The sequence below is a fragment of the Acomys russatus genome, chromosome 29 (genome assembly GCF_903995435.1).
Source record: "Acomys russatus chromosome 29, mAcoRus1.1, whole genome shotgun sequence".
NCBI lineage: Eukaryota > Metazoa > Chordata > Mammalia > Rodentia > Muridae > Acomys > Acomys russatus.
Window position 1 is genome coordinate 28,591,642 of NC_067165.1, and position 20,415 is coordinate 28,612,056.

General features: G+C 45.0%; 1 protein-coding gene across 1 annotated transcript; it reads left to right on the forward strand.

Annotated features, from left to right (window-relative positions):
• Nucleotides 1–1,413: 1,413 nt before the first annotated feature.
• On the forward strand, nt 1,414–18,139 carry Aunip (aurora kinase A and ninein interacting protein). Its single transcript, XM_051171798.1, has 3 exons — nt 1,414–1,670; nt 15,434–15,563; nt 17,250–18,139. Exons 1-3 carry the CDS (start codon nt 1,536–1,538, stop codon nt 18,074–18,076), a joined length of 1,092 nt encoding a protein of 363 aa, XP_051027755.1. The 5' UTR covers nt 1,414–1,535; the 3' UTR covers nt 18,077–18,139.
• Nucleotides 18,140–20,415: the final 2,276 nt, after the last annotated feature.

Sequence of the window (20,415 nt, forward strand, 5' to 3'; positions counted from 1 at the left end):
GACTCACGGTCTCCTGTAACTCCAGCTCCAGAGCTCCGAGTGCCTCTGAAGCTCGGAGTGCCTCTGAAGGAATCTGTGCTCACATGTACACCCCGCATACACATACATAATACATACATACTTACTTTTAGTTCTGCTTTGAACTCACAGAAACCTGTCTGCCTCTGCCTCTCAAGTTAACACCCTTCCATGCACACTAGACAAATGCTCTAACAAATGAGCTATACCCTGACCCCTTAATTCCAATTTTTTGTTTGTTTGTTTTGTTTTAAGTTTTTCTTTTTTGGTTTTTCGAGACAGGGTCTCTCTGTGTTAGCTTTGGCTGTCCTGGACTTGCTTTGTAGACCAGGCTGGCCTCAAACTCACAGCGATTTCACTGCCTCTGCCTCTCGAGTGCTGGGATTAAAGGTGAGCACCACCCAGCATTCTTTTTTTTTTTTTTTTTAGACAAGGCTTCTCTGTGTGGTCTTGGCTGTTCTGGAGCTCACACTGTTGACCAAGCTGGCCTTGAACTCACAGAGATGGTGTGCTGGGATTAAAGGTGTGGGCAACTACCGCCAGAGTCCTTGATTTCAATTTTTATTTCATGTTTTCAAAAATGTTTCCATGGAGTTGGTTCAGTCACTCTTACCTATCAATTAGTGGCAAGCTCAAGTGTTGGATAGCCACTAGGTGAGTGATGGGGCAAGAGGGTCTGAAGGGGCTCCAGAGCCTGGCTGCATTGCTTCACTTTTTGGAAGGGAGGCTCCGTGTACTAAAAAAAATCTGGGACTGGAGAGATAGCTCTGTGGTTAAGAGCACTGGTTGCTCTTGCAGAGGACCCTGGTTTGATTTCCAGCACCCACATGGTGACTCAGAAGGCCCTGTAATCCTAGCTCCATCCAGGGGAGCCGACTTTATTTATTTATTTTTGGCTTTTAAATTATTTATTTATTTATTATTTAGACAATGTTCTGCCTGCATGTATGCCTAGATGCCAGACGAGGGCACCAGATCTTGCCATAGGTGGTTATGCGCCACCATGTGGTTGCTGGGTATTGAACTCAGGACCTTTAGAAGAACAGCCAGTGCTCTTAACCTCTGAGCCATCTCTCCAGCCCCTATTTTTGGCTTTTCGAGACAGGGTTTCTCTGTGTAGCCTTGTCTGTCCTGGACTCGCTTTGTAGACCAGGCTGGCCTCGAACTCAGAGCCATCCGCCTGCCTCTGCTAGGATTAAAGGTGTGAGCCACCACGCCCGGCAGGGATCCGACTCTTTTGTCCTCCACGTACACCTGCACTCACGGGCTCATACCTACAAGCAGACACACATACCTCCTTACATAATTAAAAAAAAAAAAAAAGAGTGCAGCCCTGCCAAACCAAACATGGGCGCAGAGTCCACACAAGAATGCATAGCAAGGGCTGGAGGAGGAGGAAGAGACCAGCGCCTGGGAAACGCCCCATCCTCCTTAGCGCAATGGGCGTGGTCGGAGGCGGGGCCTACGTCATGACGGCAACGGCGGAGCCCCGCCTCCCGCAGCGGCGCGAGATCTGAATGCGCGTCAGCGCTAACGGCGGCTGCAGTGGCGCGCTGTTCGGGGCCGCCATGAGACGCAAGGGGTCTGAGGAGGAGGAGGAGGCGTGTGGCGTGTGGCTGGACGCGGCCGCGCTGAAGAGGCGGAAGGTGCAGGTGGGACGCCATGGTTGAGGCGACTCGCCGGCTTAGGGGACGCCTGAGGGGAGGAGGTCGGGACGGCGGGAGGACCGGCTGCGTGCCGCCCTAAGCTGGCGCCTAAGTCGCCCTGTGGCATGCTGGGAGAGGCTCAACTGCGGGAAACTTTGGGGAACATAGTGAAAATGCAGGACGGGGGATCTGGCCCAACATCACATGAGCATCCCTGGGGTGCTGGAGACTGTTAGAGGCTGTGTCATTAATATTTATCTCCCTGTTTGTCTCTGTCTCGTCTCTCTTCCTCCCTCACTCCCTAGCACCCCCGCCCCTCGTAATCCAGGTTCGCCCAATTACCTCATCACCAACAAGTGTGAGATAATTGTTGTTAAGCATTTTCGACTGACCCTTGTTTGGTAGGATCGGTCCAATTACCTAGTAGAACGTGGTATGTCTCCACACGTAGTTTCAAGAGAAAGGTGATTTTTTAGAGTTTAGAAAGATTACGACTGGTTTGAGACTATTAAGGCAGGTTGAACTGACCAGGTGGGGGATTTGAATAGTTCATTTAGAAGTCTAAAGACCATTTTTGCTGATGAAAAATTGAAGTAAGTAAGTAAGTAAGTTTGTTTGTTTGTTTGTTTTTGAGCCAGGGTCTCTATTATGTAGCTCTGGCTATTCTGGAACTCACTATGTAGAGCAGGTTGGCCTTGAACCCCACCTGTTAGGTGTTAGGATTAGTGTGTGCCACCACGCCCAACTGAGAAGTTGAGGATTCTTTTTTTTTCTTTTTAAAGATTTATTTATTTAATATACAGTGTTCTGCCTGCATGTAACATCTGCAGGCCAGAAGAAGGCACCAGATTTCATTGTAGATGGTTGTGAGCCCACCATGTGGTTGCTGGGAATTGAACTCAAGACCTTTGGAAGAGCAGGCGGTGCTCTTAACCCCTGAGCCATCTCTCCAGCCCTAAGTTGAGGATTCTTAAAACCATTTTACAACTGAAGTTATTTTTTGAGGGCTAACAAATTTTACTCCCCCCCCCCCCCCCCCCAAGAACATTTCCTGGCCAGGCCTGATGGCGCCTCTAATTCCAGCACTCAAGGAGGCAGAGGCAGGTGAGTTTGAGGCCAACCTGGTCTACAGAGCGAGTCCAGGACAGCTAGGGCGGTTACACAGAGAAACCCTGTCTCACAAAACCAGAAACAAAATGAAACCCAAAATAAACAAACAAATAAAAGAACATTGTTTTGGAGTAAGTAGTATGTTGATGTGCTCTGTAATTTAAGCATACATACTCCTTCCTGGCTTTGCCTGGATTACTATACAAGCAAATGCATCTTCTTTTTCCTATTTACAAATAGTAGTGTGCAGGCCTGTCGTGGTGGTGCACGCCACCTTTAATCCCAGCACTCGGGAGGCAGGGGCAGGCGGATCGCTGTTAAGTTGGAGGCCAGCCTGGTCTACCAAGGGAGTCCAGGACAGCCAAGGCTACATACACAGAATCCCTGTATTGGAATTTAAAAAAAAAAAAAAAAACCAAATAGTAGTGTGCTGTACATTGTTTATCAATTTGTGTGTGTGTTTAGATTTTTCATTTTTTAATTATGTGTGTGAGTGTGGGCTATGTACACATGAATGCAGGTCAGAGGTAGGAGAGTCCCCTGGAGCTGGGGTTGCAGAAGCTGTAAGCCACCTCATGTGGGTGCTGGGAATCGACCTCAGGCCCTCAGGAAGAGTAGTATGTGCTCTTCACCGCTAAGCTATCTCTCACTTGCAAGGTGAGCTGTAGCTGCACACATTTGTGAACTTACCTGATGTGGGTGCTGGGAACTGAACTAGACAAGCAGCAAGTTCTCTAGCCTGCAATTTGTTGTTACTTCTTGCCTCATAAATTGTGTTTTCGTAGAGCTGCCTTCATAGCTTTGTAATACTACAAATATAGAATGCAATTCATTGTATGCAGTAATATTACTTTAGTCAGCCCACGCTGCCATAACAAAATACCGTAGACTAGACGGCTCAAACCACAGAATTGGTTACCTCAGTTCTAAGGACGGTAAGTATTGAGATCAGGGTGTCGTCATAGTCCTGTTCTGGTGAGGATTCTCCTAGCTTGCAGACAGTGTGCTTAGGTTGTATTGTGGTGATGACTGTGTGGGTGCATGTGTGGAGAGAGAGAAATAGCAGACTCTCTAGTCATCAGAGGCCCACCCCATCTCATCCAGTACTAATTACCTCTCAAGGCTCCATCTCCAAATACCATCTCATTGGAAGTTAATGCTTCAATATATGAACTCCATGTGATGACAATTCAGTCCATAGCAGAGGGGTGTGTGCGTGCGTCTGTCTGTGTGTCTTCTGTACCTTTTCAGTTGTCCCCAATCAATGAAAAGTTGCCTTCCATCTTTGCTATTCTTTTTAAATTTTTATTTAATTATTATTTATATAGTATTCTGCCCGCATGCATGCCTACAGGCCAGAAAAGAGCACCAGATCTCATTATAGATGGTTGTGAGCCACCACGTGGTTGCTGGGAATTGAACTCAGGACCTCTGGAAGAGCTGACAGTACTCTTAACCTCTGAGCCATCTCTCCAGGCCCCCCGTCTTTTGCTATATAAAACAGCTTTTGAGCTAGGTTTGATGGCATGTGACTCAGAACCTGGAGGCAGGAGGATTGTATGCTTGGGGCCTTCTTGGTATGGATGAGTTCCAGGTCAGCCTGGACTACACAACAACTGTCTGGGGGAAAACAGCAGCAAACCCACAGAACCCAAAAGTCATTTCTGTGTACGCTGCACAACCTTCTCCCTCTCACCATATGCGTCTGCTCTTTAGTATTTTACGTAATTATTACTAGTTTTGTTTTCTTTCTATGTAGCCCAGATGGGCTGGTGCTCACTATGCAGACCAGGCTGGCCTTGAACTTTCCTTGATCTTCCTGCTAAGATCACCATGTATATGTAACATTAAAAGAAGACAACAAGTCGGGCAGTGGTGGTGCACATCTTTAATCTCGGCACTTGGGAGGCAGAGGCAGGAGGATCTCGGGGGGTTCAAGGCCAGCCTGTCTACAAAGCAAGTCCAGGACAGTCAGTGCTGTTACACAGAGAAACCCTGTCTCAAAAAAGAAAGAAAGAAAAAGAAAACAATAAAATGCTAGTGTTTCTCCGGGCATTATAAGCCTCTCAAGAGCAGGTTGCTGTGGCTGTGGCCTGGAATGCCGAGCACAAGTAAACAGCCTTGTGCTTTGTGACTGGCATCTGAGGAGGGGTGCAGTCTTAAGAACTGACTCTTACCCTGTGGGGTTTGACATCATCTGTGGGCCATGGTGTCACAATGAATTGAGTTAGAAGACACTTAGCTGGTTTTTGCTACCTGGATTGTTTGCTAGGCTGTGAGGAGAAAATCCACAAACTTAGTGTTGGCTGTGTGTTTTTTAACTGTATTCTCATAAAACCTTTCAAGCACCAGAGAAGAGCATGGCAGCGACTCTAACAGAATGTAGAAACCCCCTTCTAGAACAGCCCTCAGAGGCACACACGGCATAGATACTGGCCAGGCTTTGCAAAACTTGCTTCTCTACTCTTGGTCCTTGAGTAAGATGCGGTTTTGATCCTATTTTTGAGAAAATGAAGGCAGCATATTGTTTGGCCTGTGTTTAGAGTGAGTTTATATTGTATCCGTCCTCACAAGCATGTAGCACTGGCCTCACTACCTAGCTTTCGGTACAGCAGATAGCGGTTCTTTTCTTTCTAACTCAAAAGTATTTAGCCAGTCATGGTAGCACAGGCCTGTAACTCTAGCATTTAGGAAGTGAGAGGTAGGAAAATCAACAGTTCAAGGTCACTGGGCTACATGACAGACACTTTCCCCCATACACATAAAAGTAAAACCAAGTAAATAATACTGAATTGTTTTAAAAAAACAAAAGACCTCATTGGTGGTAGTCACAGCCAACAGGTTGGTATCCTTCAAGACATATGTACACATATAAGTAAAGTAGTGCCTAATCTAGTATTTGAAACCTCACTACTGAACCAAATATATGTATATATATACACATATGTACATATGTATATGTGCATATATACATATATATACACATATGTATATGTGTGTGTTTGTGTACTGTGTTTTTTCCTGTAGATATATTGTATCTATGTATATATGTAGATATATTGTATATACTGTAGATATATGTATAATACATTTTTGTTTTGTTTTTTGGAACTCACTATGTAGACCAGGCTGACCTTGAATTAAAAAGATTTTTATTTTATAGTTTTTTATTATTATTTTGAGACAGGGTCTCACTATAGCCCTGGCTGCCCCTGGAACTCATTATGTAGATCAGGCTGGCCTCTCCCAAGTACTGGAATTAAAAGTGTATGAAACCATGAAGAGAAAGATTTATTTTTTAGGTGTGTGTCTGTGTGTGTGTCTGTGTTGGGGTATATGCACATGAATGTGGGTGCCTGTAGAGGCCAGAGATCCACTGGAGTGGAGCCAAAGGTGGGTGTGAGCCTATGTAGGTACTAGAACCAAACTCAGGTCCTCTGGAAGACATTAAGTGCTCTGGATACAGAGTCATCTATTTTACAGCCCTTACTAAGACAGGGTCTCAGCCAGCCAGGTGGTGGTGGCACATGCCTTTTATCCCAGCCCTTGGGAGGCAGAGGCAGAGAGATCTCTGAGTTTGAGGCCAGCCTGGTCTACAGAGTGAGTTCCAGGACAGCCAGGGCTACACAGAGAAACTGTGTCTTGAAAAACTAAAAATATACCCCCCCCACACCCCAAATACCCACTGTCTTGTGTAGTGCAGGCTGGCCTTGGGCCCATTCGTAGTCAAGGATGACCTGAACTTCCCGTCTCCCTCTCCATCCTCTGGGTGCTACATTTTAGGCACGTGCCATTATGTTCAATATTATGAGGTGCTAGAGATCAAATTCAGGGCTTTATGGGTGCTAGATGAGCACTTTCAACTGAACTACATACATCCTCAGCCCTGAAGTTTTACCTTATAAAGAACAATAATAGAAAGTAGTAACAATATACTGTTATAAAAGTCAGGTAGCTGGGCATGGTGGCGCACGCCTTTAATCCCAGCACTCGGGAGGCAGAGGCAGGCGGATCGCTGTGAGTTCGAGGCCAGCCTGGTCTACAAAGTGAGTCCAGGACAGCCAAGGCTACACAGGGAAACCCTGTCTCAAAAAACTAAAATATATATATATATATATATATATATATATATATATATATATATATATATATATATATATATGATAAAAATCAGGCAGTGTGGTCTTTCCTTCACTCCTCACAGGGAGAGGAGAATATACAGTGTAACCACATAAAGATGACTCCTGCCCTGCTGCTGTAGGGCGGTGTACACATTCACTCAGAATGGCAGATTAAAGTTTAGAAGTGTTAGCTGGGTGTGGTGGCGTATGCTTTTAGTCCCAGCAGAGGCAGATGGATTGCTGGTCTACAAAGTCAGTTCAGGACAGTCCAGGCTGCACAGAGAAACTGTCGGAGACTGTAAACTGTGCCTCAGCTTGTGGCTAAAGCTGAGTAGAAACTGTGCTGCTACCTGTTTAGCCTGTGCTGCCTGTGCTCTGTTCTGCTCAAAGACCTGTGGACCCCTGCAGGGAGGAGCCTCTGTGCTGCATAGTGTACTCTGAGTTGCTAATATTTGTATTGGTAAAGAAACAAAGGAGCTGGCGCAGAGAGCTATTTCTGGGAATGCATTCTTTTCAGCCTGCCCAAGGGGCTGAGGCATGGATCCTTGCAGTTGCCTGTGTGTCTTTGCTGTGTAAACCGCACTTCCTCGAAATAAAGCTAGCCTTGATCAGACCCCTTTGACTTGGCTCCATATCCCCTATGTCTCTGTTCTCTTCTCTTCCATCCACACTCCCTTTTCCAGGTGGACCTGTTTGATATGTCCCACGGGATGGGGCAAGAATCCCTGTCTCGAAAAACAAAACAATAAAAAACTTAGAAGTGTTTATTCCTGTAGTTTCCATTAATAGACTTGGGTTGTTGTAAGAACCAAAACAACTGAAAGCAGAACCCTGAGTGTGGGAGGTGCTTTCCTCACACTGGTCACACCGACTCCCCTTCCACAGAAGACCTGCAGGGTTTATGACAATATATTTCAAAAGGCGATTTAATTTATATAACTTTGAAGTTCTATTTTTTTTTTTTAATTTTTTAAATTCAAGACAGGGTTTCTCTGTGTAGCCTTAGCTGTCCTAGACTTGCTTTATAGATCAGGCCAACTTTGAACTCAAAGTGATCCACCTGCCTCTGTCTCCTGAGTGCTGGGATTAAAGGCATGCGTCACTGTGCCCTGATGACTTTCTTTCTTTCTTTCTTTCTTTCTTTTTTTTTTTTTAAGGTTTTCGAGACAGGGTTTCTCTGTGTAGTCCTGGCTGTCTTAGACTCACTCTGAAGACCAGAGATCCACCTGTCTCTGCCTCCTGAGGACTGGAATTAAAGGCGTGTGCCACTGTGCCCTGATGAAGTTCCGTCTTTTAACTGTGCTTCCTCTGTATAAAAACATTGAGAAATCTGCCACTTCCCCGTTGCCCCCAGCACTGGGGAGTGAACCTCACACGTGCCAGGCAAGTGCTCTACCACTGAACCACTCTCCCCGCCCTTTTAATCTTTTTTACTTTGCATGCATATGTGTATGTATGAGCGCATGTGTGCATGTGCAGGCGCCCTTGTGAGCCTTAGGGAAAAGTTTCTTCTCCCTACACATTAAAGAGGTAGCACAGATTTAAGATGATCAATATATTTGCTATCTTCTTCATGTTACACTTAAATATCGTTATCATTAAAGAAAGGATGTGATGAGGAGAAATGCAATTGTGAGCATACAGAAATGTTGGCTGAGTCATCCTTGGTTTCTAGGCCAGCGTGGTGGAACACTGACTGCCGTTCTGATACTTGGCAACTTGATTAGCATTCATCCAGCCAGCACATTCTCTGCTGGGCTTTCAGATATATTTAGAATTTTTCTCCATTCTTCCCTCTTCCCATCCTTGTCACTTTGTCCTTGGATTGAACACAAGGCCTCACCGTGTCCAGCCTCTCGTGTGGTATTCAAGCCTTCTGCCTCCTGCCATATCCTCAGCTCTGTCCCAAAAGGTCTCACTTTGTTCCCAAACTCAGAATTCTCCAGCCTCAGCTTCCCACAGGCTGGGGTTGTGAGAGTATGCCCCAATGCCTAGTTTAGAGTCACGTTTCTTACCGTGTATCCCCCAGGAGTCAGAATGAGCCTTTGCTCAGTTAAATGTAATCCATCTCATAGCACCCAGTGCTCTAAGTCCCACGAGCACTCTTTGGATAGGCGCATGCGCCCACACTGTTCAGCCTTTACCTGGCCCATTCTCTGCCTCATTCTGCTCCCACAGACCCACCTTGCTGTCCTGCAGGTGTCTCTGCCTGGTGCTTTTGCACGTCTCTGCTCCAGAGTGGGATGATTAGAGTTACAAGTTCTGTTCTGCACATACTCACATCCCAGTTTTAACAGTGAGTTCTTCCTTAGCCACCATAGAATAGGAGCCTTTGTCCCCACGCCACACACTTCCTTGCTTTATTTTCCACCGTAGTGCCGTCCATCTGGCATACAACATGCTATATATTTAACTTGTCCACTTGTATTTCTCCTCATTAGAATGAAAGTCCATCAGGTAGACTTGCACACAGTTCTATTCAGTAAATATTGATCTGCTGGGGGAATAATAGACCCGGTCCAGCTTTGCTTTCTCTGCTACTGTGCTGTGTCTTACTCTTTCACTCTGAGGGATGAGTGGGAGGACTTTGAGCTCTCTGGCATAGAAGCAGGCGGGGGCTCTCCAGGAAGTGGCTGTTGAAGTATTTAACAACCCTCCTTTCTAATACCACTTTCTTTCTTTTTTATATTTACTTATTTATTTATGTTTTTTGAGACAGGATTTTTCTGTGTAGCCTTAGCGGTCCTGGACTCCCTTTGTAGACCAGGCTGGCCTTGAACTCACAGCGATCCACCTGCCTCTGCCTCCCGAGTGCTGGGATTAAAGGTGTGCGCCACCACGCCCGGCTTCTTTCTTTCTTTATATTTTATGTGCATTGTTGTTTTGCCTGCATGTATGTCTGTGTGAGTTTGTCAGATCTTGGACTTAGAAGTTGGTTGTGAGCTGCCATGTGGATGCTGGGAATTGAACCTAGGTCCTTTGGAAGAACAGTCAGTGCTCTTAACTGCTGAGCCATCTCTCCAGCCCCCTCATTTCGTTTTAATAGAGAAGAAAAGCTTATTTCATTAAATGAAAAGGCTTAACAGTAATGGAGTCCAAGATGGCAGCACTGTGGGGGTCTATACCTAGAGTGTGGCAATTGTAAGATTGTAACCAAGCCTTATGCTTTATGTTACCCTGGCATCCATTTCAGTTAGAAGCTACAATTTTTTTCAAGCCAGAAGTGGCCCTCATTGACTATAGAACAATTTCCAAGCTTGTACCCTAACCTGGAACCCCCGAATTCCTCAGTTTGGTCAGTCCAGTTACCTGCCTTATGCAGCTCTTTGCTGGTGACCAGTGGCCCGTGGGACAGCTAGATGTAGCCTGTCTGACTTCTTTGCTGGTATTCCTGCCTGACATTGACTGGAAACTAACCATATGACCTCTTAGAACTCACATCTACTTCCTTAAGCCCACTAATCGAAACTTAATTGGATAATGTCCTGGACTCATGTGAAAGGCATTAACCCCATGGGTTCCTCTCTGTTCTGCCTTGGGATTATAGTCACACACCCCCATAATCAGCAAAGAATATCCCCTCCCTGCTGCTGGCTGACCTCTAACTGCTGAGGATGACCTTGAACTAATCATCCTCCTGTTCATACCTCCCAAGTGCTGGGGTAAAAGGCAGGCACCACCGTAGACAAGCTTTCTTAAGCTGTACAAAGCATGCATAGAGGCTGTCTTTATTTTGAAATAGGGAGACTCAGCCAAAGGACCTTATCCCAGAGTCCTTCTCTGTTCTCAGAATCTTCTTTTTTCCCTCAGAATCTTTAACGTTTCCTCAGTGTTCAGTAGAGCCCCAAGGCCATAGGTATTCTAGGACAGCTGTAGCTGACATCGGCAGTAATGTCTGACGTCACTCTGAATTTCCTTCAGCACCTGCCTAAGATGACTGGTGGTTTGAATGAGACATTCCCATAGTCTTGGCCACTTGGATGCTTGGTCCCCAGTTGATGGTGGTGTTTGGGGAGGCTTAGGAGCTGTGGCCTTGTTAGAGCAAGTATTCCCTGGAGGCAGGCTTTGAGAGGTTAAAGACCGTGTTCTAGCTTGTGCTCTCTTCCTCATGCTTGCAGTTCAAGACGTGAGCCCTCAGCCTCCTGCTCGAGCTGTCACGCTTATTGCTTGCTGCCACACTTCTACAACAGACTCAACCCTCAGAATTATAAACTCAAATAAATTCCTATAAGTTGCCTTGGTCATGGTGTTTTAGCAGTAGAAAAGTATCTCATAATGACCAACATAGCATAATGACCAACTTAGCAAAAAGCGTCATTTATTTATTTATTGCACTGTGTGGTCCTTTCTGGCCTGGAACTCGCTATGTAGACCAGGCTGGCTTGGAACTCAACAGAGCTTTGCCTGTTTTTACTTGCTGAGTGCTGGGCTTGGAGGCCTACACCACTGAGCCTGGCTGTAAAAAGCTTTATTCTCAGATAGCTTGCCAATTGAGGACTTAGAGTTTTCTGACCTGTAGTTTTCTGAAAATTTTCTTTATAGGGTTTAGCATATATGTAGTAACTATTTATTAATAGCTTTTTTTCTCTTCGAAGGTCAAACTTTACCAGGGTGGAGTCTGTTTTGTTTATTTGACTTCAGCATCTTGCATACAGATCCTCAAGTGTCATTAACAATATTTTGCATATTTAAGATGCATTCCCATAGAATTGAAAGACCATATGTCAGCATGGGTTTCTTATAATGTGTTGGCTCAGTTCTAAGAGTATTTCTAGGGTACAAGGCAGAAGTCCGTGGCACTTTAGTTTGGGGATTCAGGTTGTAGGTCAAAATAGTAACAGAACTTTTTTCAAATTCAAATTTAAGGTGAAGCAATAAGGACCTCTCTCTTTTGTAGAAAAATATAGTGGTCACATTAGCAGAACATAAGGCACAGAAAGTCATGGTTGTGCTGGGTGGTGGTGGTGCACACCTTTAATCCCAGCACTTGGGAGGCAGAGACAGGCGGATCACTATGAGTTAAGGCCAGCCTGGTCTACAAAGGGAGTTCAGGACAGCCAAGGCTACACAGAGAAACCCTGTCTCAAAAAACCTAAAAGAAAAAAAGTCATGGTTGTTTGTCTTATCTGGGTTGTGGGAACTCCAGTGTCGTGGCCTTCTGTGAGCTCTGGGAGTCATTCAGCCTGCAGGTTCAGCTGGCTGTTTCTATAGCTTGGGGTTTCCCCTATCCAGATGTAACTTAAGCAGTAGGCATCTCTGCAGATGTCTGGAAGTTATCTCTGAACTGCAAATCCTGCCTAGGGTCCTTAAGTCCTAATCTAATGATGACTTAGTTCATGAAGATTGCAGTGCTCATCATGCGCACACATCGGCCTGCAAAGGAGCTCCAGGCAGAACGCTAGGAACGCCTGCTGTGGTTTCCTTCTCCCAGGTCCTAGTTCTTCACTGCTTGCTGTTCATGGTATTTTGGGGTTCTATGGGGTGGGATATTTGTTTTTGAATTTTAACTTTTATGTGTATGAGTTTTGCTAGCATATATATCTGTGTACCACTTGTGTACTGATGGAGGCCAGAAGACATTGGATCCCCTGAAACTGGAGCTACAGTGGTGATAACAGACAGGATGTACAGGTCCTCTGGAAAAGCAGCTAGTGCTCTTAACTGCTGCTCTGTAAGTGCTGGGCTTGTACATAAGTTGGCCTAGAGCTTGCTATGTAGATCAGTCTCACCTGCCTCTGCCTTCTCAGTGCTGGGATTAGAAGTGTGTTCCAGCACACCTGGCAGAAGTCTGTGTGTGTTCCCCTCCTACCCTCAGGACAGGGTTTCTCTGTGTAGTGTAGACTCACTTTGTAGATCACACTGGCCTTGAACTCACAGAGATTCACCTGCCTCTGCCTCCCTGAGTGCTGGGATTACAGGCATGTGCCACCATACCTGGCTCCAAAAATCTCATTTTTAAGTTTATTTTTGCTGCAGTTTTTTGGTGTGTGATTGAAAAACACAATCTATACAATCTTGTTTTAACCACTTGAAAATGCCTACATCAGATCCATCTGTAGGACATTTCTTAATTAGTGATGAATGGAGAACGATCCAGCCCATGGTGGGTGGGGCCATGCCTGGGCTGCTGGTCGTGGGTTCTATAAGAAAGCAGGCTGAGCAAGCCAGTAAGCACAATTCCTCCATGGCCTCTGCATCAGCTCCTGCCTCCAAGTTCCTGTCTGATTTCCTTTGGTGATGAAAGGTAATGTGGAAGCATAAGTCAAACAAACAAACAACAAAAATACCCTTTGCTCCCCAACTTGCTTTTTGGTTATGGTGTTTTGTTGCAGCAATAGAAACCCTAAGGCAAGCCCCTTGTTTATTTTCTTGACAGCCATTTTGACAAGGGCTAGATAGAATTTTAGTAGTTTAAATTTGCATTTCCCTAATAATTAAGGCCACGATATTTTTTTATGTTTATTGGCAATTCATATATCTTCATGTGAGAATTCTATTCAGTTCCTTCACACATTTTAAACTTATTTATTTTTGAGGCAGAGGGTCTCTGTAGTCCCATCTGTCCTCGAGCTCACTGTGTAGACTACGCTGGCCTCTAACAGAGATCTTGCTGCCTCTGCCTCCCAGGTGCTGGGATTATAGGTGTGTCTGTGTGTGGATTTGTGAGTGTGAGTGCAGATACCACAGAGGCTAGAAGAGTGCAGTTGCAGGCTGCTGTTAGCTGTCTGATAAGGGAACCAAATTCTGGTCCTCTGCAAGAACAGTATATGCTCTTAACTGCAGTGCCATCTCTACAGCTCCTCCTTAGTACATTACTTTTTTTCTTTTTCTCTCCCCCCCCACCCCCCCGCCCCGAGACAGGTGTTTTGATGGGGATGGCATGGGATCTATAGGTTGCTTTTGGTAAGTTTCCTCTGAGTTCATTTGGCTCACAGTTTGAAGGGATAGTTCATTGTGGTGATGAAGTCCTGGTGGTAGCAATATGTAGCCGAGCATGACTGCTGGTGGCTTGTAGCTTTCTCCTTGTGCAGGCTGCTGCCTACTTTGAGTGGGTCTTCCCGGCTTAGTTAGGATAATCCTGTACAGGCAAGGCCAAAGCTAACCTAATCTAGATAATGCGGATAATTCCTTCCTGGTGTGCTCAGAGGCTTGTCTGCTAGGTCACTTTTAACTCCCGACAAATTGACAGTATTAATGACTACGGTTAAGATAACCATTTTCACAATATTGATTCTTCAATGAACATGGGAGATCTTTTCATCTTCTATTACCTTCAATTTCTCTGAGCGTTTTAGTCAAGTTTCCATTAATTACAGAGAATGTTCACTTATTTGGTTAAGTTTATCCCAAGGCATTCTACTTTTTGAGGCAATTTTGAGTGTGATTTCTTCCTTGGTATGTTTATTATTGATGTATAGTAAGGCTATAGATGTATGTGTGCTGATGTGTTTTGTCACCTTGCTGAAAGTGTTTGTCAGTTCTTAGATTTCTGGTAGTGTATAGGTCTCTATGTATGAAGTTAGTTCATTTACAAATAGGGAAATAGGGATGCTTTGACTTTTCCTTTCCTATTTGCATCCTTTCTGTCTGCTTCTCTTAGTGCTCCAGCTAAGGCTGCTAGCACTGGTTAAGAGTAGAAAAGGAGATACCTTTGACTTGTTGCTTCAAAACATTTAGTGGAAATGCTGTGATTTTTGTTTGTTTGTTTTTCACAACAGGGTTTCTCTGTGTGTCCTTGACTGTCCTGGACTAGCTTTGTAGACCAGGCTGGCCTTGAACTCACAGCGATTCCATTGCCTCTGCCTCCCAAATGCGGGGATTAAAGGCGTGCGCCACCACGGCCCGGCTCTTTTTTCTATTTTTTTAAAACAGGGTTTCTCTGTGTAGCCTTGGTTGTCCTGAACTCATTTTGTAGACCAGGTTGGCCTCAAACTCACATTGATCTGCCTGTTTTCATTATTATTATTATTAATTGTTGTTGTTGTTATTATTAGGTTTTTCAAGACAGGGTTTCTCTGTGTAGCCTTCACTGTCCTGCACTCACTTTGTAGACTAGGCTGGCCTTGAACTCACAGCAATCCACCTGCCTCTGCCTCCCAAGTATTGGGATTAAATGTGTGTGCCGCCGCCACCCAGCTTCTGTTTTGAAATTTTTATGTAACGTATGTCGCCTTTAGGTTTATTTATGTCTCCCTGCCCCACCGCCCCCAAGACAGGGTTTCTCTGTATAGCCTTGGCTTTCCTGTATTCATTTTGTAGACCAGGCTGGCCTCAGAACTCAGAGATATTTGCCTGCCTCTGCCTCCCAAATACTTTTGGTTACCCTTACTGATAACTCTTAGATGTTGGAAAGACTGGGTTAGTAGGAAAATGTGATTCCTGAAGTAACGCTCATCAGGGTTGCAAGAAGCAGTAGGAGGTGATGTTCAGTGCAGACATGTAGAGGACAGGGTCTGAGTGGGCCACAGGTTGGAACTAGTGTGCTTCTAAGAGTCACTGGTGTTTATAGTAATGGGTTCAATTATTTTTCTCCCTCAGACACATTTAATGAAACCAGGCACCAAAATGCTGACATTGCTTCCTGCAGAGAGAAAACCTAGTATTTCTTTTACTCAAAGAAGAGGCACTCGGCAAACCAGTATTACATCCTTTGTCACCTTACAGCCAGGTATGGTAACACACCTGGAAATATCATCCAAGGAGCAGAACAAGTGTGCTCATTTCTCCATGTTGGAACACTGATGAGCTGTAGCTGTGGCTTTGGAAGAGCAGTGCATTATACATGCTTTATACGTGTGTTTTGCTGGTTCTGTTCTGTTCCACCTAATTTTAAATATTTGTATTCACCAATAGAGCAGTGAGGAAGGGCATACTTAAAAGCTGTCTCAGATGCCAGGTGGTGGTGGCACACACCTTTAATCCCAGCACTCGGGAGGCAGAGGCAGGTGGATCACTGTGAGTTCGAGGCCAGCCTGGTCTACAAAGTGAGTCCAGGACAGCTAAGGCTACACAGAGAAACCCTGTCTTTTATTTGTTAATTTTTTTTTAAGATTTGTTTATTATTTATACAGTATTCTGCCCACATGCCAGAAGAGGGCACCAGATGTCATTATAGATGGTTGTGAGCCACCATGTGGTTGCTGGGAATTGAACTCAGGACCTTTGGAAGAACAGACAGTGCTCTTAACTGCTGAGCCATCTCTCCAGCCTGAGAAACCCTGTCTTTAAAAAAAAAAAAAAAACGTCACAGAGCAGGCTGGAACATACAGAGCTAGTTGGGGGGCACTGGGACGAGTGCTCCCACTCAGTGTTGCTCAGGATTGCTCTGTGTAAACTTAAAAGTGACTGTTCTTCCAAACAAAACTTAAACCTTTTGTTTTATGTAACAAGGGAAGTCATCCCCGCCCCCCTCACCCTTCCACTTGCCCCAAGAACCATTCTTCCCAGTTACAAAATCTAATTTTACATACTCTATTGAATTCTTAAGAAAAACAAGGATTCTCACAGATTTCCACAGTATAACTTGGTTAGAGAAGGAAAATATACCTTTTTATTTTTGGCTTTTTGAAACAGGGTTTCTGTTAGCCTCGGCTGTCCTGGAGTTGCTTTGTTGACTAGGCTGGCCTCGAACTCAGAGAGATCTGCCTGCCTCTGCCTCCCAAGTGTTGGGTGTGCCACCCGCCCGGCCTGTTCTGCTTTTTAAAACAATTTCTTGCTATAATTTGACTGAGAATCCTGCTTCATTCATCTGTAAGGGAGCACAGGATGCACCCACGCTTTACTAAGTGGATAGGCTAGACACTCGTTTTCGGTTTCTAACTGGCCCATTCAGCATCCTGATATTGTCATTGGCATTCCCATGAAATGTCTGAATTGTGGAGAAACAACATTTATTTTTATAATGACCAGGAGTTTAAAGTTTGATACTATGATTTTTTTTTTTTTTAATGACCTTAGAGAACAAATGTCTGACAATATTTCCTGAAGGATACTATTTGGTTATGGGGTTAGCTAGGGCAGGATCATTGTTTAGTAGAAACCACAGTAAATAAAACAAAGGCAAAACTGTTTTGCCCCGTGTTAAAAACCACATAACAAAAACTGAGTGGGAGAACTCAGCTGTGGTCTGACTGTAAACCATGTAGAGGATGGGTCACTGGAATCATCTGCATGTTTGAGTAGGGGAATACAGCAGAGAAGAGCAAGGTTGAAAATGGAACTATTAGTCATGAAGTTCTCTGAAATCTAAGACTCCTGCACCAGGTAGTAATATTGGCCGACACTGGTTTTAGAACATCCAACAAAATCCTGCTCAGGGCAGTTTTCATAGTGTAATTCTCTCTCATTTCGTTAGGAATGGCACATGATGGGAGAAAATGTTCTTCTGGTTACCTTGAAGAAAATCAGATCAACAAAGAATGCAGAACCCAGCTGGACTGCTTGGTCCAGGGATTGGGGGATGATTGCTTGCTATCACCTTTGGCCACTTCAAGTCCTGCAGATATCCAGGAAGCTCAACACACGACTCAGTCTCCCCAGATATCTAGCTGCCACAGTTTGGAAACACCATCTTTGACTATGATGTCGTCACCCCAGCCTGATGTCCTGATGGGCGGTGGAGAGAGTAAAGCCTCCTCGGCCTCTTCCTTCACTCAGTACTTGGAACATTGTTTGCTGGACCAAAGAGAAGCCAAGAGGAAAAGGGAGTGGCTCCATGGACCTAAGACAAACTGCCCAGGCATGGGAAGCCACATCAGACCATCTGGGGGTAAATGCCATCAGCCCTTGGACAAAGGTCAAGTGGGGAAAAGGGGCCTTGCCAAGGAGAACAGGCCAGCCCCTGTGCATCTTCAAACCTACAGACTAGAGCCCTGCAGTAGGAAGAAACTGCCATCGATGACAAAAAGCCCTTGTCCTCTTGCTGTATTTTCCTGGGACAGTGAAAGCAAGGACAGGGACTCCTGGAGTCAGCTTTTCACTGAGGATTCCCAAGGCCAGCAGGTCATTGCCCACTACACTAAGATGCCTTTCCAAGATGTAACCAATGCCAGGAATCAAGGCTCAGGGCAGTTACCTGACAGCCCTCAGGCTCAGTGCCAAGATAGGCCTACTCAGGCACATCTGCAGCCACACCTGCTCTTTACCCAGGACTCAGAAGGTAATCAGGTTATCAGGCACTAGTTCTAAATGTTGATGTGAATGTATCTTAAGTGGCAGAGAGGGAGGAAAGTAAGGTGGGTCTGGGTAGAGAGAGGCCAGGTGGGATGAAGCAGTTGTCATGAACGTTTTCCTTATTTAAATGAAACAGGCAGTGTGTGGCAGCCATGCTGGTTGGCATCATGCTTCCCACTCAGGAAGGTGACTGCTGCATTCCATGAATGAGTGTGAAGAGGACTGAGACAGCAGCAGAGGACTAAGCACTGAAATTGTTTCTCAGTTCACAGAGCTACTACTCTGGCCTTCCCGAGGCCTTGTAGTTTTTGCTTCTTCTTAAAGATATGTGTTCTTTTTATCTTTGGATCACTCAAACATACATTTGGAACCATTATTCCCAACTGCATTTTAAGAGATGCCTACCTCCCAACCCAGGTGTGTGGAGCTGGGGGGGTGGGGGGGGGGTGGAGCATAAGGCAGATAATCATAATTACCTCGTTTTAACTGTTAACTATACATCGTATGCTTGGAGGTCGAGAGGTGACTCAGTTGTTAAGAGCACTTGCTACTCTTGTAGAGGACCCAGGCTCAGTTCCCAGGACTCAGATGCCAGCTCACAACTGCCTGTAACTCCTGTTCCACTGGATCTTGTGCCCTTTTCTGACCTCTGCAGGCAAAACACTCATACAAATACTAATGCACATAAAATCAATTTTTAAAAAAGTTGTTTGCTTTATCTTCCCCTTCTCAAATCTGAGCTGTGGAACAATGTAACTTCTTTATTACTCTTCTATGAGGAAGGGGGAAGTTCCCTTTGCAAAACTGTGATTCCAGGTTAATATCTGGAAAGCTGGCTCTGCTGGTAATTTAAAAATTTACTGAAAAAGCAACTTTTAGCAGGGCATGGTGGCGCACGCCTTTAATCCCACAGCACCTGGGAGGCAGAGGCAGGCAAGTCACTGAGTTCAAGGCCAGTCTGGTCTACAAAGTGAGTCCAGGACAGTCAAGGCTACACAGAAATTGGGGGGCGGGGGGTTGAGGAGGAGAAGTAAAAGAGGGGAACAGGGCAAAACAACTTTTAGCTGGGCATGCAACTCAAGAGGCAGGATTTCCGTGAGTTCAAGGCTAACCCAAAGCTATACAGTGAGTACTGGACAAGCCTGGGCTAGAATGACATTCTGCTCAAAAAGAAAAGGCAATATTATGACATGTGAGTACAGGTGCCACATCAAAGCACAGTTTCCAAGAATAATTTCTCCTTTGGTGTCACTACCCTGAATTCAGCCGATCACAACTCTCATTTTTGCCTGTATTCTACCCAAAGCACCACTTTTTGTGTGGCAGTTGATGCAAACCTCAGTAATTTATCAGATGGAATTGCTTTTAGGAGTTTTGTGACATTTTCTATGGAAAGGACGACAAAACCCCTTAGAATAAGATGTTCAAGTGTTTCGTCTAAATATATGCACGTGCACCTCATGTGTGCCTGGTACCCATAAGACCAGCAGTGTGTGTCATTCCCTGGGTCTGGAGGAACAAACGATCGTGAACTGCCACAGTGGCCGCTGGGAAGCAAATCCTTGTCCTCTAGAAGAGCAGCTAATGATTTTGACTTCTGAGTCATGGCTCCAGCCCCAGGAAGATTCTTAACACCTTGGGGTGTGTGTGTCACATAGATGTCTATATTGTGATTCATAACAGTAGCAAAATTACAGTTATAAAGTAGCAACAACATGAGGAACTGTATTAAAGGGTCACAGCATTGAGAGCCACTTACCTGAGGGCAACAAAGTTAAGAAAGTTCACATAGCTTACAATTAACAGAAGCCCTCCTCACCAAAGGCTACTGTGGTCAAAACTCAGAGATGAACAAAGAAAAAAATGCATCTTTTCTCCAAATCCTTCATTTAATGTCAGGTAGTGCTTCAACTCAAACACGCAATATTCTTACCATAGAGAAAGGGCCCTGAGGGCACCTGAGTCATGCATGATGCAGTAAATAAAATCTTGGCCCAACCCAGAGAAATCAGTCACTGTCCTACAAGAAATATGGTATGCTCTTTTCTCTCTCCATTTCTCCTTCCTAGATAGACTTAAGTCCATGGAAGAAAAAAAAAGTTTTAAGTCAGTGGAACTGATGAGGCCCTGGAGGCTAGACTGGGTTGTAGACTTATAAAATATGTTTAAGAAAAAAATAGGCCAGGCTTCCCTGCAGCATCCCACGTATTGGCTGGTCCAGTGGCCTAACCTCTATAGCCAGAGGGAAAGGGTGATTGATTGCTGGGCACTGGTGTAGGCCTATGATGGAGCAGCATAAGATCTTCCCCATCACCGTGAACAGCCACTCCCCCTGTGGTGTACCCCAA

Bases quoted from the DNA above. Each gene is read 5' to 3' on its own strand.
- Aunip (XM_051171798.1), top strand. From the start codon at position 1,536: ATGCGCGTCAGCGCTAACGGCGGCTGCAGTGGCGCGCTGTTCGGGGCC. The intron at 1,671-15,433 runs GTGGGACGCCAT...TTTCTCCCTCAG, and splicing joins TGAAGAGGCGGAAGGTGCAG to ACACATTTAATGAAACCAGG. The intron at 15,564-17,249 runs GTATGGTAACAC...TCATTTCGTTAG, and splicing joins CTTTGTCACCTTACAGCCAG to GAATGGCACATGATGGGAGA.